The 20,677-nt window shown below is 37.3% G+C and overlaps 1 protein-coding gene across 1 annotated transcript in view; it reads left to right on the forward strand.

Annotated features, from left to right (window-relative positions):
- The window catches only part of LOC121868796 (ankyrin repeat domain-containing protein 13C-like), a 49,650-nt gene extending 31,559 nt beyond the window's left edge, over positions 1-18,091 (forward strand). The window contains exons 10-11 of the mRNA XM_042369733.1: positions 6,874-6,991; positions 15,704-18,091. Coding sequence (XP_042225667.1) covers positions 6,874-6,991; positions 15,704-15,719 — 134 coding nt within the window. The 3' untranslated portion in view covers positions 15,720-18,091. The remainder of the gene's footprint in view (positions 1-6,873; positions 6,992-15,703) is intronic.
- The last annotated feature ends 2,586 nt before the right edge of the window (positions 18,092-20,677 follow it).

The following is a 20,677-nucleotide window of genomic DNA, read 5'->3' on the forward strand; positions in this document are numbered from 1 at the left end:
GGAGTTACCGTCGGATGAGCGGAGGGGGGCTGTGCCATGAGTGATTGGCCCAAAAATGTTTTAGTGGAATTGAAAAATTTGCGTATCTTGTATTGATCTGCAAGTTTTTGCATTTCATATGCTTTATTTTTAAACCAGTCGTTCTTTAGTTTCCGAAGTTCGCGCTGGGCCACCACTTTCTTCTTGCGGAAGGTATCAGCTTTGGTCCTAGACTGAGGGTTGTTCTGCCAGTCAGTAAAAGCAGTACGTTTATCATCGACGAATACATTGATTTCCAGGTCATTTTCATCAAACCAGTCCTGGTGTACTCTTTCGACCTGGCCGAGGGTCTCTCTTTAGGTATTTGTCATGACAGTGTCGAGAATACTCCATTCGGCACTGGGATTTGGGTTGTTTATCAGCCCATGTTCGAGCTGCTCTCTGAAATCATGTGCTACTGCTGGATCCTCCAGAAGCTGAGTATTAAAACCTCTTCTGAAGGCTTGTTGCTTTCACCTTTTTGGGGCGACGTGAAGTGAGAGCTTGGCTCTGACGAGCCGATGATCAGTGTCGTAGTGGTCTGAGCCACGCATTGCTCGGATGATGAGGACATCTTGACGATCTCTTTCTCTGGCAATGATGTAGTCAATGAGATGCCGGTGTTTGGATCGTGGGTGTTGCCACAAACCCTTGAACTAGTCAGCCTGCCTAAACAAGGTATTGGTGATAGTGAGGTAGTGTGCAGCACACTTGCTGATGATGAGTAGGCTGTTGGGATTACATTTGCCAAGTCCATTCCTCCCTATGATTCCCTGCCAAATGTCAGTATGTCTACCAACTCTGGCATTGAAGTCACCAAGGAGCACAACCTTATCTTCTCTGGGGATAGAGGTTAGTACTCTTTCAAGGTTGGCGTAAAAGGCCTCCTTGATGTCATTCTCTGCATCCAGTGTTGGGGCGTATGCACTGATGAAGAAGGCATGACGTGAGTGATTCAGTGGGACTCGGAGAGATCATGAGGCCTTTGTTGATCCCAACAGGCCTTTCGGATCAAGGTAGGTAGATACCAGGTAGCCTCACTCCCATAGGCTCTACGCTAATGAAAATAAAATTGAAATTTTTATTTACGTATTTTTGAAGGCTTATGATGGTATTAAAAGTTCTACAATAAATGTATGGAATGGAGATTTTTTGTTTTATTTTAATTGGAGCCACAGATTAAATATATAAAATAAATATTAATATCTTTCTTGTGACGCTTGCGACCGCTGGATTCAATCCAACGTCGCTGATTGGCTAGCGATGACATCGCTTATTAAGCTCCGCCCACTTGGTTACATCAAACAGTAGAAGTTTGATATTTACAAGTGAAAGTGGAGTGCTTTTCTTTTATAACAATGATTTATTGCGGCAAAGTGGCTAGATGCCTGTAAAAGAAAAGATATAAAAAACACCAAACAAGTGAAGGCGTGGCATACGATATGTTCAATGCATTTTAAATCTGAATGTTTTAATTACCATTTAGCAGTAGACAATGTAAAGCTTTCTTTAAAGCCGCACTCACGTCCAACAATAAATCTACCGGGATTAGGAGGTCAAATCAAGAATGCTACAATGTACGAAGATCATATATTATAAGTACATTAAATGTGCATATGTTTTGTTTCCTGTTTTATATATAATGTATTATGCATTTTCAATTGTCAAAATATACAGTACTGGTATAGTAAAAATCTACAACAATTATATATTTCATGGGAAAAAATTATCTACACCAATATATTTTGCTTCAGAAAACTGCTGGGAATTGCCAGAATGCCAGAATATAATTAAAATGGGAGGAAATGTATTGAATATTTTACAATTCGACCAGAGTTCTCGTTTTATTGTAAATTTCTTCAAACATTTTCTTATTGTATAATTTACATGGCAATATACACTGTATATTACATATTATTAAATATATATCTGATTAATAACATTTTATGCTAGTATATTTTGAATACCGAAAGGATCTATACAGATAATAATACCAGAATATTACAAACGCATGAAGTGACAAAAGGGGCGTGGTTTAGCGATCTCGAGAGTGGAGTTGCCAATTAGTGATTTCCTATGGGCCTGCGTGAGGCTACCTGGTATCTACCTACCTTGTTTCAGATAGCCTGTGTAGGATGTGTTGACGGATGGGAAATCCAACTGCATAAATTCGGTTTCTCTCGCAGCAGGCTTACCCTTCCAGAAGAAGGTATAGCCAGACTCCTATTCTGTTAGTCGACCCTCGTCTGGGAGCCGGAGCTCATTAATGGCTGCTATGTTGATTTTATATCTAGCCAGCTCTTTTGCCACATGGGCGGTGCTTCTTTCAGGATGTGCATTTGTGCCAGTTTCCAGAAGGGTTTTGACATTCCATGCAGCGACCATAAGAGGCTGAATAGTTTGTTTTTGTTTTGATTTGTGATTATAATTGTTTTCGACCGCATAAGGATGACCTTACTGAGTGCAGATGCCCAGTCAGGTTGGTTCTTTAGGGAGGCGATGTTTAGGGCACCTTTTCTAGCCCTCTCCCCATGTGCGGTGAGCAGAGTGGCTCCTCGAAAGGGCTGCTCAGTCGCACAAACAGGACCAGATTGCACTGCTGCCTAGATCCCAGTGTATAAACGACCATCTTATCTGTGCCCCCCATATGCAGAGTTGTGACTAGAGACTCCTGGCAGCCATCTCTGTCTGTCCCCATCGCCACTCGTCCGTCGCCATAGGACTTTTGGAGTATAAGGATTTGATGATGATGGGTATGAAGAGCTGAATGATGGCTGCACGTGAGTTGATTTATGTGGTGAGGCTGGAGTGCAGACTGCAACCACACATCTTGGCTCTCCCTTTTCCTGATCCAGTGGTGCAAGTGTTGCAATGACTGGGGAGAGGGAGAGTCGCAATGGACTGCCGATAACCCAGTCGGTTGGGTTTCGCCTTAGTAGCTTTTTGGGTCCCCATGTTGGTCACCTCTTCCTCCTATACCGCATTTGGGGTCTTGTTGGAGCTCTGTAAACATGTCTGCCTGATACGTGGCTCCACCGCAGATTTTTCGTTCTGGATTTACTACCATAGCCTTATACCTACCAAGATTAATCCGCAAGGCAGCGGGGCAGTGGTTGGTAGGTGCCAGGATGTGTACACATGCCAGTGGGTCTATGCGCTGTCCCTCTGGGGCCCACTGTTACTCCGAAATTCCCTGCTCGTCTAGCCTGGGCCCACGAGGCACCCAGTTACTGTGTGTTGCCACAAGGACACACACACACACACACACACACACACACACACACACACACACACACATGTTGACGACTCCACCATTGGGATCAGCGTCAACAATTCTGCTCCTGACTATACCGCCCTTCAGGATTTATTGAACAGTCTCCAAAACTGGGCCACCAACAACCATGTCACCATCAACCATACCAAGACCATGGTTATGCACATCAACCTCTCCTCCAACATTGTCCCACCTCCTTCCATTACTTTAGGTCCGAACACACTCCAGGTTGTAGATTCCACGAAGCTTCTCGGCATCACCATAGACAACAAACTAAATTGGAAACCACACGTCAGTGAAGTTGTCAAATCCTCCAGTTTCCGTCTCCAACTCCTCCGCCGACTCAAGTCCCTCGGAGTTCCTGCACCCGAGCTCCTCAGTGTTTACACAACATTCATACTTCCCAAGCTCACCTATGCCTCCCCTACCTGGTCTTCCTCCCTAAATGCCACACAACGTAAACACCTCGAAAAAGTGCAAAAGAGGCCAGGCAAGATTATTCTCTTCCCTTCCTACTCCACATATCAAGAAGCGCTCAACACACTGACCCTTTCGACTCTCACTGACCATCACCACGACCTCATCTGCAAATTTGGTAAGAAGCTTCTACACCATCCTCGACACCGGCTCCTACTACCACCTGAGATCCCTAGCCCGAGAATTGCTGTTCGACACCACAACCACATCCAGCCCATACGTGCACGAACTGATCGCTATAAGAACAGTCCAGTCCCAACCATTGTAAAAATTATCAATAACTTGTAATAAACCAGTGTATTCACTCCCAGTAAATACTACTTCTTGCACTGTCACTATGTTGAAATCCACTGTAGTTCGAGCTTTTCCCCATCTAGTTATTATATATCTTATTTGTATCACTTATTTTACTTGTATATTATTTGTAATTCGAAACCCATTCCCCAAATATGTAACTGTATATTTTCAGCCTTCTGGCTGCCAAGCTCTTTCAATAAACCGTTAATTATTATTATTACACACACACACTGACTGCAGCAGTCCATCTCAGTTACTATTATTTTATAGTAAAATTACAAATTATGTCATATTTTTTTCTATTACTGTATTTAATATTATATATTATTAATGATGAAACATACACCATAAGTGGCTGATCATATGAGAATATAATAATGAATAAATAAAACCAATTGCGAACTCAACAACAAATAGTCCCAAGCTCACTCTCAACCTTCTTACTTTCAAGCAGGAGAGGGATGAGTGGTCAGCACCACCAGGGAAGAAATTACCTTCTAATTTGGTGTGTCCTTTTATTTTGATGTAAAATCACAAATTATATACTACTATTGTATTTTTTCTATTATTTAATAGTGTATGTTATTTACAATGAAACATACACCATAAAAGACTGATCATACAAGAATATAATTATCAATAAATAAAAACAAGCTGTCAAATGCGGACCTACTGGTCCCCCCCCACCTCCAGCATGTTTACACATGGTCTCATTTCTCATACCTATTAACTCTCGTTAGACCTATATCAATTCTGATTAGAAAACTGTACAGTACAGCAGGCCCCTCAAATTCACACGGGTTAGGTTCTCAAAATGACCGCGAAATGCCGACTCTGCGAATAACATTTGCTGACCAGGGGGAAGGGGGGGGGTGGTAAATTTTTACTTGTGTACAAAGAAATGTATATTCCCTTTATGTGTTTATCTTCAGGACAATTACTTCTTTTACCTGTATATTTTTGTGTGTGTGTGTGTGTGCGCATGCAAAACACATACAGTGGGGTATGCTATGACGAACGGATTCTACTACGAATATTCCTATAACGAACAGTTTTACCTATAAATTTGAGAATGCTATAACGAACGAAACTCCTACAACAAACAGTATTTTTTTTTTTTTTTTACTAATTTATTGTTTTTTATTACAAGTATTATTGATATTCTTTATTTCAGGAGTTTAGATGCATATTTATGCACTTTTTTACAATTTTTACAATTTTATGTTATATTTTTCAGTGTTAAGTGGTTGTATTTGGGGGCCTGGAACGGATTAATCCTATAATGAACGAATGCTATAACGAACAAGGTTCTAGAACCAATTAGATTCGTTATAGCAAGTCCACTCTGTGCTTTGTTGTTTATAAACCATGGAGTAGACTTGAATGTAGACTCAACATTTTTAATACATTTGTTTCTGATTATTTGCGAGAGGATTTTCCCATTATTATTTATTTGCATGTGTTTTGTGTGTGTGTCTACACACACACACACACACACATACACACACACTCACACATATATACAATACAGGTAAAGGAAATTACTGTCTCTAGAGCGAATGGCTCCCTGTCCCAGCCGCAAAAATGCCAACAACTTTAAAACTACCCACAGACATTCTTGGGTACATCAAGGATGTCATCTGCGAATTAAAGATATGCAAATTTGAAGGGCATGCTGTATTTCCATTAAAGACAATGCAGTTCTGTATCTATTTTAATAATGAATAAGGTAGTATATTTTATAAACTCCTTTTTAATGAACTGTACTACTGTATTACATATATAAAGGAAAAATGTTAAAGGAAACACATATGACATTTATTGCACATTAAAATACAAATTTAAGGGTCATCGGAGGGCTAATGAGGGGCTGCTTAGTGTCAAAGGTCCGGACCCCTTTCCTCCAAATTGTCTGGACTTTTGAAGATTTACTGTACAGACAAAAGTTTTCTTTGAATTGATTTGCCACATACTACACAAGATAAATTGTGAAGAAATTGGACAATCAGGCAACTGGCATGTTGGAGATAAAATCTTTGTACTTATGAGTCTGTGAAGTGAGGGGGAGTGTAACTGGCAACTACTGAGCCTTGGTTGTTGTTGTGATGCAAGAGATGGTTGTAGAGACAAATGATGTGGTGGTGCAGTGGTGGGTTTTTGTGGTGCAAAGTGGGTGGTAAGCCTTTATGTAGGTGGTGAGCCAGGTGTGGCATCATAGGTGTGGGTGAGTGACCACTGAGGATAGGAGGAAGAGGGAGGAGGGAGATGAGGTGAAAATAATTCCAAATTATTTCATTATGATGATGATAGCAGGTTGATATGAGGCTCACCAGCCTTGTGTCTTACTGTAGAGTGTCTGCCAATCATTGACTTTTCATTCTTAGTATGATTTTTGGCACACTGCTTTAAATTCATGGCACCAAATGCTAATCGTCTAAAGGTGATTATAGCGGTTAAAGAGTTAATCCATATTTATGGCTGACCTTAGAACCCTACCTACTCCCATGATATTTTTGTATGGAAGTCTGCAGGAAATGAAAAGGTTGATGCCTGGCCAACATGAGAAGAAAAGAAGGGTGAAATGTTCATTAGTAAATGTGTTGTTGCATGCTCAATGGGCCTCCTTTACTCCTGCTCTCTTCCACTAATGTCAGGTCTTGTGGATGTAGACTAATTGCTTAGTGACCATATAAAATGAGTCATCCAGTTCCTGGCTCAACCATAAAATGGGATTTCAGGATCAATTTTTTACTTTACAACTTAATGCTTCTAGTACATCAGTATCTTCATGATTTTTTTTTTCACAGATATCCCAATCCTGCCAACAGTCTCTGCAAAGATTACATTCCAAGAATTTGCTTTTCGAGATGACATACCTGACTCCTATTTTGAAGTTCCCACAGGATATAGAGAAGATCCTAATAGGTAAACTAGTTTTAGATAAATTAACACCCAAATTTTCAGGACATCTGTTATCCAAAGTACAGTACTGTATATGAAACCTGTACTGATAACAAACTTTATTTTCATATATTGAGATTTATAAAAACAGAATCAACTGATATTTCAATTTACACAGTACAGTATATTGCTTTCATTAATAAATTTATTTGATAAGTAAGTAAATTTGTTCATTAGAATCAGTTTTGTCCTTATATGGTTCAAAGTTTTCTTCAATACACTGCACTGTACAGTATTAAAATACAGTACAGGTAGTTCTGCTATAACGCGATAATTGTGTTCTTGTAAAATATCGTGTTATAGAAAATCGCGTAATAGAAATAACAGGGCTTATGGAGAAAATAGGGTTAGGTGCAGATTACTCGAAATTGAAAAAATTTAGTAGTTAGCCTAACACAAAGGATAGCACAGTCTAAATAAATGTTACATTCATAGCTAATAATTAAATCATACAGTAAATGTAACACTTTACCTTGAAAATATATGAATGTAACTTGATGGGGGAGAAGGGTGATTTTGAGGTGATAAAATCGAGCTTCTCTTCAAGTGTTATATCCTTTCTTTTATGATCATCACCGGGAATTCTATCACCAGAACGCTTCTTGGAGATATTCTTCTTTACCATATTCACAGTTAATACCACAATATTGGAGAAATAGTAAGCAAAAATCGCGTTATAGCAAACAAGTGTTCTCGTTATACAAATATCGTTCCTAATTCATAAATCGCGTTAGAGCAAATTCGCGTTATCAAAACACGCGTTATAGCAGAATTCACTGTATACACTAAAATTTTACACATAATTAAAATCTGAAATGGGGAATTATGGCCAAGACAGAATTGTTCCAGGTAGCTAAAGCCAAGACATTCCTAACCTAATGACTGACCTCACCAGTTTGCCACAGATTACAATAGTTTGAGCACCCCATCAATATACTCTATAGTTATGATCACGAATTAACTTGCAGCAATATACAATTATATTCCCTTCTTAGTTCACTATGCTTTAGTTAATCCTGATACTCAAGATGCAACATAACTGGGGTTCTTTATACAGTATATGATTAAAGTTTTGAAAGGTAACCAACTTCCTTTTTCCCCCCCCCTTTTTATACATTTACAGTCATCCCTTGGTTATCACACCTAATTGGGACCGTGCCGAGTGAGTGATAATGAAAGTACAGAACCTATGGGATTTATTCTAATTAGTTCCAGGCACCCAAGACCCAACCCCAATTTTCCCATTTTACAACCATTTAGACCCACTAAAGATATAGATAATGTTATGGTAAGTATCAGAAACACACATAGGCATGGCTAGGTTTATTACAAAGTGATGAAAAGGGTACGCTCAATACTTTAGTCCACAAAACATGTAGCTATGCTTTCTTTATTTGAGTCCCACATCTGAGAAGTCCGTTTTCTCATCACTTCAGGACGCCTGAGTCCTCCGTTTTCTCTCAATCTTAGAGTGCACCCGAGACTTTGTTATTCCTTAGTAATGACACAGAATTTGAAATTGCAACTGGAGTTGCAATTGTTTAGGCAACTTAGATATGTCTGATTACAGCAAATGTGTTATTGTCAATTTTTAGGAGAAAGATTTTATCCTCAATAGATGTAGGTGAAGCAAATGGGTAAAAACACCTGGAGGCAACTGCGTGATAACGAAATTCTCGGCTTGAAAAATGCACTATAACAGCAGGTGTGCAGATTTTGATGGAGGCGTGATAACGAAAATCGTGATAACCAAGTGCTCTATAACCAAGGGATGACTGTATTTTCACTATGACATGGGGTTAATCTATATATTTCATAACTAAATTTGTATTACTGTTCTCTTTAGATTGGGGATTTGTATTTGTTGTACAGGTATATTATTTACTCTAGTTAAGGTATTTTTAAATCCTTTCTATTTATTTGATCTGTTGCTGCAGCCAGTCAGAATTAAGCATTATTTTAAATAGAATTAGTGAATATCTATTAAAGCTTATATTTAAATGAAAGTTTTCAGTGATGGTTCTTGTAAATATTGCATTATGTATTAATCACATGACTCAGCCAAAAGAAATACTGTATCAGGATTAGTAACTTTTTATGTTTTTGTCTTATGTAATATATCCTTCATTCAGTCACATTTTTTGAAAAAGTAAATTTCTTCTAAGTGGGAGTTGAGTATGATTCATTTGAACAAACGGTTATACAGTAGCAAAGGAAACACATGTACTTTGCTCCCATGTAACCCTAAGTAAGAGTTGATTATTGGATGTAAATTCACAGCCTGATGTATTCACAGTGCTGAATCTGAATCTGACATATTTTAGTTGACTTTTGTTTTCATAGTGTATAGCTTGAATAATGAATTCCTCCCTGTTGTAATGTGATCCCTATCACTCAACATTTCCTGTGATTCAATAATCATTATTTGGAGGATTATGCACTGTTGTAGAAGAATGAAATTTATTGAAATTAGGTTCATTTCAGGTGCTCCTACTGGAGAGAAGTCTTAATTTACTTCTTATGGTAATTATTGCATAACTGTGGCATCCATGCTATGTTATAACTTTCTGATCATCAATATCAGATTTCATGTGTTGTTATAATCCAATTATCTAACCAGATAAAATGTGTAATAACTCCCTGGCTGGGACTAATTTTGTGCTGAGTTATGTTAATGATTGTGAGAGTGGATAACACTTAATTTTCCTAATGTGATCTATCCTATTGTAGGTGTAATAACCCCTAATGTGATTGATTCTGCTATTAACACTCTTGCACATCACTGTATTTGTAGCATCACCCCCTTACACACACAGGGCTAGTTGTGACCTTTAGGCACGGAAGAGCCGTGCTGTATCTTTTTTGGGGGGGGGGATCGATCTTTCTGCGACCAGAAACCAGTTTATTTTGTTCATATGAAACCAACTACTTTCCATGTAAAATTGGTTGCTCTTTCACATAAAACCGTAAAAAAATGAAAAAAAAAAATACTTCTGACGATGTGAATTCATGCATTACAGTTTTCAATACAATCAACTTGTATTTTAGCCAACCAACAACTAATTAAGGACACTAAGTGTTAGAAAAATACAATTGACATTTTTACACTTTACATTGATAAAATAAAATGGTGGTGAGTGATAATAAGGCTTGAAAGTTTAAAATATCAGAATATCTAAATTTTGCCTTAAATTGTTTTCTCATTTTGAGTTTGTGCCCATATTTTATACCTTTTTTATTATTTAATTTGTTAGTATAAGTGTCTTTGCTTGTTCTGGTGGTTTTAGAATTTTTCAAGTACAATATACAGTGGTCCCTCGGTTAACAAACACAATTCTTTCCAATTGTCGTTTGTTAACCAAAAATTTCGTTAACCGAATCCATTGTTTCAATGGGATATTGGGTAATTGTTTCCAGCTCACTAAAAAGTACATACAAAGTAAAAAAAAATGCAGTAACGTACTGTACACTTACTTTGAGGTGTTTATGTAAAAGGTTCCTGGTTGATGACGATGATGGGAATCAGAAGTGGGGGCGGAGGAGACGGGAGAAGAATAGGAAGTGGGGATGGTGGAGAAATCACCTTTCAGGGGACCCATACTTGATGCCGTCATTTCACCAATAAAATTTTAAGTTCACTAGGTGTAATTCATGATTATTTTATTTAAATCAACACTGCACTGTGCTATATATTGTCAATATATGAACTAAATTTCTGAATGACCAATAATTTCAATGAAAAATGCAAAAATATTCAAGACACCAACAAAATAGATGTTAGTCAACAGAGCCCAACTGACGCCTTGTAGCTGAGTCAAGCGTCTGATGGGCACACAAAAAACTAGTTCCCAGTACTGCATATATTATCAATATGTTAAATAAATGTTAAAATTACTAATAATTTTAATATAAAAAATGCAAAAATATTGAAGAGCACAACTTCATTGATATTTACTCCACTGGAAATGAATGTAGCATAGAACAGATTACTGAATTGGCAGACTAGCCCATCAGCTGATGCTCACAGCTAAACGTGATGTTCGTAAGGATTTCTTTAATCAAATTTTTGTTTGTTAACCGAATTGAAGATTCTTATGGAAGGTAATTCGTTAACAGAAATTTCGTTAACCGAACCGTTTGTTAACCGAGGGACCACTGTATACTGTTTGGCTGTAAGCAATTTTAGAAAAGAAATTCCATCCCCACATTGGGTATTGTTCTGTTTTACAGCATACTGGAGTGTAATATAGTACAGTGACCCCTCCGTTAACGAACTCAATCCGTTCCAGAAGGTCGTTCGTTAACCGAAACCATTGTTTCAATGGGTTTTTGGGTAATTGGTTCCAGCTCACCGAAAATTTCCTAAATTTAACAAAATGGTAGAAAAGTTCACTTACTTTGAGGTGTGTATGTAGAAGGCTCCTGGATGATGATGATGATGATGGGATTTAGAATGGGGGTGGAGGAGAAGGAAAAAGAGAAGGCATTGGGGTGGAAGAGAAGTCACCCCATGGTGCCATTTCACCCATAAAATTTTAGCTCTCTTGGTGTAATTCAAGATTATTTTCTTTAAATCAACACTGCACTGCATTATATATTGTCAATATGTAAAATATATTTCAAAATGACCAATAATTTGCTTGGAAACACAGAAAAAAAGCGTTTAGTTGAAGAGAGTCTCAAGCAAGATGTTACCTCCAGTGAAAACAGAGAGAGACTAACTCCTGTTTGCTGTGTTAAGAGGCTGGATGCCGCGCATTAAACTAGTCACTTTACCTTCAGTTATGTTCAATAATTGTTAAAATGACTAAAAAATTGAATATTAAACTTTTAAAATTATTGAATAGTATAAACTTCTTGATATTTACTAAAATAGTAAGGAATTTAAGCCCTAGAACCAATTAATGTATTGGCGGACTGATACTAAAGCTGGTTGCCCGGTCAGTGCAAGCGAAAACATGTTGAGGTCGGTTCGTAAGAACTTTATTAAACGAATTTTTTTTCTTTAACCGAATTGAAGATCCTTATGGAAGGCAGTTTGTTAATCGAAATTACGTTAACCGAGGTGTTCGTTAAACGAGGGGTCACTGTACTATATACAAAAATATAATTTTAGTGTACAGGCATCCCCCGGGTTACGGAAGGTATGTGTTCTTGAAAATTTGTCCGTAATGTGAAATTCCGTAACGCGAAACCAATTTTCCCATTGACATCCATTATATAATTGGAGATGCGCTCCCAAGGAAATATTTTTGGCAAAAAGACGTAATGCAAGCACATTTATGAATGAAAATATTTATTCTTTAACACATTGATTATTTTTTTTATACACTAATATGATAATAAACATACAAAACACTTGAATTTAACTTACCACAAATGATGTTGAGTGCTGCATTAGGTGAGGTAAGGTGGTGTAATTTTAGTTACTGGGAGGGAGACGGAGGAGCACTGCTGGCTCCTGCCTCACCCAGTACAGTATTGTAGCAACCACCAAGAAATCCACATGAAATAAATTTGATAATTTCTGTGAATTTTTTTCTAATAGAATTGAAAAAAAAAATTAACTTAAAAATCTACCCAATTTCCGTAAGAGCGAATTTTTTGTCCGTATCCTGAATTTATTGGTCATAATTTACAAAATCTGCAAGAGCGAATTTCCGTAACCAGAGTTTACGTAACCTGGGGATGCCTGTAATATATCAATACAGTATAATGAAACTTTATTTTAAAACAATCTTACCTTTCTAATAGTAATAATAAACGGTTTATTGAAAAAGTTTGCAGCCCGAAGGCTGAAAATATACATTGGACATAAATGACTTATTACATACATTGGTGGTTTAACAAAAGCCTTCATTAGAGAAAGGTGAAGGAACATACAGTGAACATGCAGATTAATGTTTACGCACGTAGATCATGTGAGCTGAGGTGTTGAACAGCAGACACGTAGTGTAGTAACTCCCTCACAGATGGCGTTATGAGGAGCATCCCGTGCAGGGTTGCCAACTCGGATTTTCAAATGTCGCTAGGCTGGTACCTAAAAGTAGCTAAATGTCGCTAAATCTTCCATGGAAAGTCGCTAGCTATTATTCCCCCCCTCAGTAATTTGATGCAAATAATATTTTCATAATGACGACTATAATGGACGGAGTATAAATAAAATGCATTATGTAAAAATAAAAGTATTATTTTTTTTAAAGTTTAATGTGCACACTTACCTATTATTCAATAGTAATTGCATCCCAGTCTTCTTCGTAGTCGTCGGCAGTGTGAACAACTGTAGAGCTGGAAGCATGTGAAGTGCGTGGTTCAGGTTCTCGTGCAGATATCTTGTAACTGTATGCCTCCACAGTTCCTATCTTTCTTAAAATATCACTAGGAAGTTCTTAACTTGCACAACAGGTGTTCTGTCTTTTTAACCCATACTTCATTGTAAGAATTGCCTTTAATGTCGATAGTTTCATTTTGTTGCGCAATTTTGATTCACAAAGATCATATTACTAAATGTGCGCTCTACATCTGCGTTTGAATGCAGAAGAGATAAGGCAGCGAGTGCAATTTCAGCCATTTCATGGTAAGGGTTTTCACCTGTCGCATCTCTGTAATTTGCCACTTCTGACCACAATTTTAGGGTGTTAGATGCATGGACGGGCTGATATCAAGTGATCAGGAAATAGACGTGTCCCTCCTTCTGTACCACGACCCGTTCAAATGTATTAAACTTTTCTTATTATTTATTGTCCCTGTAACCCCGTTGCTATATATTATGGCTCGAAATTAGGAAAACTGAGTTTTCATGGACAGTCCAAAAGTATCCAGAAAGTCGCTAGATTTCTGTGGATATCTCTAGATTTGCGACAAGTCGCAAATCGCTCTAAAATGTCGCTAGAAAAAAACAAAAAGCTCTAGATCTAGCTACAAAGTCGCTAAGTTGGCAACTCTGATCACGTGTAGCACTAGTTCCCTCACAGGTGGTGTTATGAGGGGCTTGATGTGGTGTAGTAATTCCCTGTGTGATGGTAGATGCTTGAGGGAATTGCAATTGGGTGGGAAAGGTATGATATACTGTATGATGAAGCCATCTCCATACATTTGAACAAGTAAAATATCAATACCGTAATAAACATATAAACACTTCACAACACTTTTCGTTACTGTTACAGATCGCTATGTTCATGGTATCCACAGGGGAATTTATTGTGCAGTTTACACACGTGATTGGTACAAGTTTGAACAAGTGAAATATCATAAAAAAACAAATTACACTTTATAAATACAGTAATTATATAAACACTTCACAACACATTTGATCACTTTTACAAATAGCTGAGAAGTTTATCATATGCACAGAGAGTCATTATTGCACAGTGTATACACAGGACAGTTAAAGTTTGAATACTGTAAGTAAAATAACATAAAAAATAAATACATGAACACTTTATAAACACTTATAAACACGTTACAAGCGAATATTACTACACAATTGAGGGTGGGAGTGTGTGAAGGATAGTGAGATAAAATATTTAAAAGCCTTGCTCACTGTACCTACCAGCTTGCCTCCTGAAGGAACACTAAAGCGTTCATGATGTCAAGCTATTGACAGTTCCCATGTTGTTAATTAGTGATGCATTACCACAAAAGAGGATGCCTACAGGAATGACGCACCAAAATCTCACACGTCAATCGGAATTACAATACTGTACAGTACATGATTTTTTTTTTTTTTTTTTTTAACTAACGAAATTATCACTTCAGTACCAATTGGATGAGATTATGATTGACACGGGCTACGCGTCACAATGCGCGAGTGTTAATTATCACTTTTTTTAAAGTATGAGATGGCACAATAAATGTGAAGTGTGTTAATGCATTTTGATATGGGAGTGCATGATGCACACCCAAAAGAATAAAGTATTGAACTAAATAATGCTCTCAGTTTAGAGATAACTACGTAGTTCATATTGGAAAATTACCTCAGGGTCATTGGTGGAGAACACAGAATATTTTGGTAAATCATTTAGATAATGTTTTCCTGAGAAAGTGCATTTTTGATATGTGAAATGCTAATTGATAACATATAATCAATGCAGAAATTATATCAGTTAATCATTGTTGATTTGGAAATGAAAAGAGCACTGATAATGACAACTATTGTTAGAGGCAGATATTATGTAATCCTGCCCTTCAAAAATATAATATCTTAAATTCTGGTGAGTGTTCCTTTCTTTTCACTGGGTTTTAAGTTTTCTTAACCCTTTGGCTGCTGGAGGTATCTTTAAGCCGAATAAAATTGTCTGGTGTTAGCAAGGATAAAATTATAAAAGCGTTCGGACGGCAGCAGAAGGGTTAAGTTAGCCTAGTTTGATTAGGTGGGTGGTTGCTTTTGGAGCAATTACAGTGATCCAACAGGCCAGTATCACTGCCATCAAGATGCTGATAGCCTTCTGGACAAGGCAGGTTCTTCCAGGAAGTATTCTAGTGATGAAAACTTGAAAAAGATGACTGAAAGACAATGTTTCCAGATCTGAGGTACTGTATTATGATTTTAATATTTTTAAGCACTTTTACAAATGTAAGCAGTGGTAAATTTTTGGGTATTTCTTTCATTTTCTTTCAGCTTTTTTTTTTTAAATTATGTTTCAAAAGATTAAATATTAATTCTTTCTCACCCAGGTTCCCTGAATTATGACGGTATGAGGATCTAAGCCTTTTGAGTGTCTCCAGTGTTGAGGAGCACCAGGATCTACATGGGCAATATTGTACTGGGCCAGAATATAGGGGGCCCTCCTGTTTACTGTCCCTAGTACCTTGCACCACACCTCCACCATTACTCCCTTCTCCACATTGCTCAGCACATCCTGCATCACCTGTTGCATTGCAGGAATGTGCAAGCCAAAGGGTAGGTGGACTTCCTCGGGAACCGTCATTTTACACCATCACCTCAGTTCAGTCTGGTTCTAGTCACAATAAAGCTGAGGTAGCTGGTAATTCAAAGACTTTTTACCTTTGGGGTTCAGATAAGTCTGAATTCACAAAGTCTTGGGAAAACAAGACACGAAAAGATAAACATGACAATCAGTGCAACCCTAATTTTGGAATCCCTCCATATATGTACAGTAAAGGTGATACTGATATATGTGCAACTGATGCAACTGAAGCTTTGGAGGCACTGGAAGAAAGATTTGACTTTGGAAAGTCAGTGGAAGTGCCACAGACAGAATACATTGTAGTGGACATTCCATTACAAATGGGAATGGGAAGTCCCTACTCTTCCTCATGCTTCATTCTTATTGATCGCTGATGCTTGAAAAAAATGTGGTTGTTACTTATTCATTATCAGTTTGCTTTGTAAAATAGGTGAAACTTCATTTGGGAGTTTAAACTTAAAATGACTTTCAGTAAGGTTAAAATTTCAGTATGATTAATATAGAATTGAAATTTACCTTTACTGTAGGCACCGATAAGGCTCAAAGCAACTGATCTTTTTGAAAAACATATTATATTCAACACACATTCTGTGGTATAAGATCACTAGGTGAAGAATTGTTCATACATAGTAATATCTAGATTATTTTTTTCAGCAACCTGGTACAATTGTTAAATTGCACAGAAATATACTGGACTTTTAAACACCATTTGAGTAGTAAAAGCTTCCATAATTCTCTATGACCCCGAAAGATTATAACTCTAATTCGTATACGTATATAACATTATATTTCAAACTAGCATGAAAATTCCTTTGCAGAATACCGCCCTCCAAAAAAGCAGTATAGGGTAATATTTTTCTTGTGGTTTTACATTTACTGTATTTGACAAGAGATATTGAAAGTTGTTATTTTTTCATAATTTTTATAAAGGAGTTTTTTCCTTATCCTGGCCACATTTTCAGTAGAAAAATAATACAAAGCTAAACATTAATTTAGCATCCACATGTCCATTTGGACAAGTGGATACAATACTAACATTTACTTATCCAAATCACATTCATTTGTTAAATTTTCCATTGTATTTACGTATATCGTTTCTATTACCTCAAGGATATAAGATTAGAGCTCAAAGTACATAACTTTTTATACTCCAGCTAGGTGCCTGATGTGAAAATAAGTCCTATACACATCATAATTATGTTAAAAAATGGTCTTCAATCTCTAAGATGAAGAAAGATGTATCTAGATATTACTGGGGATACAATTTACAGCAGAAAAACTATGCTGGCTTTGGGAGAAACTTTAGATAACAGTAATGTAATTATTTTTTTTTACTATCTCCAAAATAGTAGAAAACAAGTTAAGCAGCGTCACCTTAGTTCTTGTCATAGATTTTCTTTTACTATTTTATTTACAGTAAGTTCTCCAAATACATTTGACAATATTAGAATCAGGTAGCACTCACTGTTTACCAAATTCTAGACATATTGTTGCTGACACAAGCTTTTATAATGACAAGGCCATGCAGTACAGATTGACAGATCATGTTTTGGCTTGAATGCCATAAAGAAAGGATAATTCAAAGTTTTAATATGTTTGGAAAATTTTTATGAAAGGTGGAACATTTAAAGAAAAATTCATATTTTTAGAATGCAGTAAGGAAACAGAGTACTTGTATTACATTCTCATGATGATAATATAAACATTAATGAGGTCACAGTCACAAAGATTACATTGGGACAGACATATATAGTTTGAATGCATTAGCTGCAACAGTATTGTGGCACTGCTTTTAACTCTAGACCTGTGGTCCATCAGGCAGACACGGCCATTTTATATACATTCGGGGCAGCAAATCCTGAATATCGGGTTACCCTTAAATAACCTAATAAATGGATTTATCAACCTCAAAAAGCAGCCAGTTCATTCAGGTTACTTTTAGGTACAGTAACTGTAACGCTGCAACACAAGAGGATTGGTAGTTCTGATCCCTTGAAATTGGCGAACATGGGCAAATCAAATGTACAGTATAGTCTGCATTTAAGCAGTCAATTGAACCTGTGGAGGTCCGCGCAAAACAAAACACGTAAACGAAATAACAGAACATATGGGATTAATTGAAATAGAGACTGGGCCGACCCCCAAACTACACTTTTTCCTACACAATACGTACGTTGTAGTAAAAATAACATCTTAATTTTGTGATGGTATGCACACACAATTAATATTTAAGATAAATATCAATAATATTAGGTTTTTTAACACTTACGTTAGTAGAAAAGATGGCTGAGCACACGGGGATGGGGGGTTGGTTCTGAGGCAGAGGGCAGATTATTGGCCCTCACCTGTATCACTTGTATCAATTGTATCACTATCCACCACAGAGGCTTGCAGGGCCTCTTTGTCAAACCCCTCTAAGTCCATATCCTCACTATCACTATCACTGACTTGGGCTGGCTGTGGTGGGTGGCGGGTGAAGAACTCAGTTATGTTTTGATGACTAGGTGACCTTGTGCGCACCCTGCCCGCGCCACTTCCCGCGTAAATGATGAAATTTACCGCATAATTAAAACATTTCATTCTGGCAAGGCACCGCGTGAATGACCAAACGCGTAAACAAAATCCGCGTAAATCCAGAGTATACTGTACTGTAGGACTGGTTACTTTTGAACATTTCATAAAAAATATATTTATTGTAACCTAACCAAACCTAACAACAACAAAAACAGTTAAATATACTAGGGGGAAAAAATTAAGGAAATTCTTGGTGTGGTGATAATTACCCAGATAATTATGACATTCAAAATAGCAAATAGGATACCACATTGGCCTAACATACAGTGGAATCTCAGAGTACAGTGGTCCCTCGGTTAACGAACACAATCCGTTCCAGCAGGTTGTTCATTAACCGAAAAATTCGTTAACCAAAACCATTGTTTCAATGGGTTTTTAGGTAATTGGTTCCAGCTCACCGAAAATTGCCTAAATTCAACAAAAATGGGAGAAAAGTTCACTTACTTTGAGGTGTGTATGTAGAAGGCTCCTGGATGATGATGATGGGAATTAGAATGGGGGTGGAGGAGAAGGAAGAAGAGAAGGAAGAAGAGAAGGCATTGGGGTGGAAGAGAAGTCACCCCATGGCACCATTTCACCCATAAAATTTTAGTTCTCTTGGTGTATTTCAAGATTATTTTCTTTAAATCAACACTGCACAGCATTATATATTGTCAATATGTAAAATATATTTCAAAATGACCAACAATTTGCTTGGAAACACAGAAAAAAGCGTTTAGTTGAAGAGAGTCTCAAGCAAGAAAGTTACCTCCAGTGAAAACAGAGAGAGACTAACGCCTGTTTGCTGTGTTAAGAGGCTGGATGCCGCGCATTAAACTAGTCACTTTACCTTCAATTATGTTCAATAATTGTGAAAATGACTAAAAAATTGAATATTAAACTTAAAATTATTGAATAGTATAAACTTCTTGATATATACTAAAATAATAAGGAATTTAAGCCCTAGAGCCGATTTATGTATTGGCGGACTAATACTACAGCTGGTTGACCGGCCAGTGCAAGCGAAAACATGTTGAGGTCGGCTCGTAAGAAATTCGTTAACCGAATTTTTGTTCGTTAACCGAATTTAAGAATCTTATGGGAGGCAGTTCGATAACCGAAATTTCGTTAACCGAGGGACCACTGTACGCGTATTCTTAGTACATGACCCCACTTATATGCGTGTGACCACCTGAACCGCCCATACTGGTTTATCACTTGTCTGCTCATTTGAGAAAAATTAAATCAATACAATACTGTACTCTAATGTGGCATACAAATAAAAGAAAACTAAAATCAGAAAAATTAAGAGCTTGGGAGTGTATTTATGTGAAGTGATCGTATGTGTGAAGGCAGTGGGCTGTAACTGTGTAGGGAACGCACCATTCTAGCCGAACTCCCTTCCTTCCTCCCCGATGTGAGTCATCTGGCTGAGCGGCTGGACTGTGTCATGTCGCCCAGAGGATGGTTTGAATGTGGAAGGAGCTATTCTTTGTACATAAAATAATATACTATACTGTACCAGTAAATGTGAGGAATAAATAAAAATAATTCTAATAAATAAAATAAAAGAAAAAATACTGCAATGCCATTTGGCAGTCATTTCACTACATAATGAGCAGCTGAGATCCCTAAAGCTGCTCCCCCCTTCCCCTCCCCAGCTGTGCATGCTAATTCCAGTGCATGAAAATATGTTTGTGACCTATTGATAATTATTTCTTGCATAATTTTTTTGCACAATCTGTATGAACGATTGTGTGTGCATGTAACAGTAGAAATTTTTTATATATGTTGTATATTTCTACCTGAAATTACGAGTTAAAAAATAACCATAACATAACTCTGGCATCCTTCTATCTCTCACGTTGGTTCCGTGACCATCTCCCGGATGATCGCTCTGGTAAAGTTTTTTTCAACTGATGAATTTCACCATAATCATGTCCCCTTTGAGAAAAATTAGTGGCAGTGCTTGTGGTGGTGTGTGAGAAAAAGCGAAAACTTTTGAAGACAAAGTCAATATGTTGTACTTATTATGGAGTGGTGTATCGAACTCTGGTGTATTGCATTTCGGTTACCTTGGTATTAAAAAGGGGTTATACGTATATATGCGCGAATTTGCACTTACGCAGGGATCCCAGGAACGTAGCCCTCACATACTCTGAGACTC

This window comes from Homarus americanus, unplaced genomic scaffold (genome assembly GCF_018991925.1).
Source record: "Homarus americanus isolate GMGI-L3 unplaced genomic scaffold, GMGI_Hamer_2.0 scaffold30535, whole genome shotgun sequence".
Taxonomy (NCBI): Eukaryota; Metazoa; Arthropoda; class Malacostraca; order Decapoda; family Nephropidae; genus Homarus; species Homarus americanus.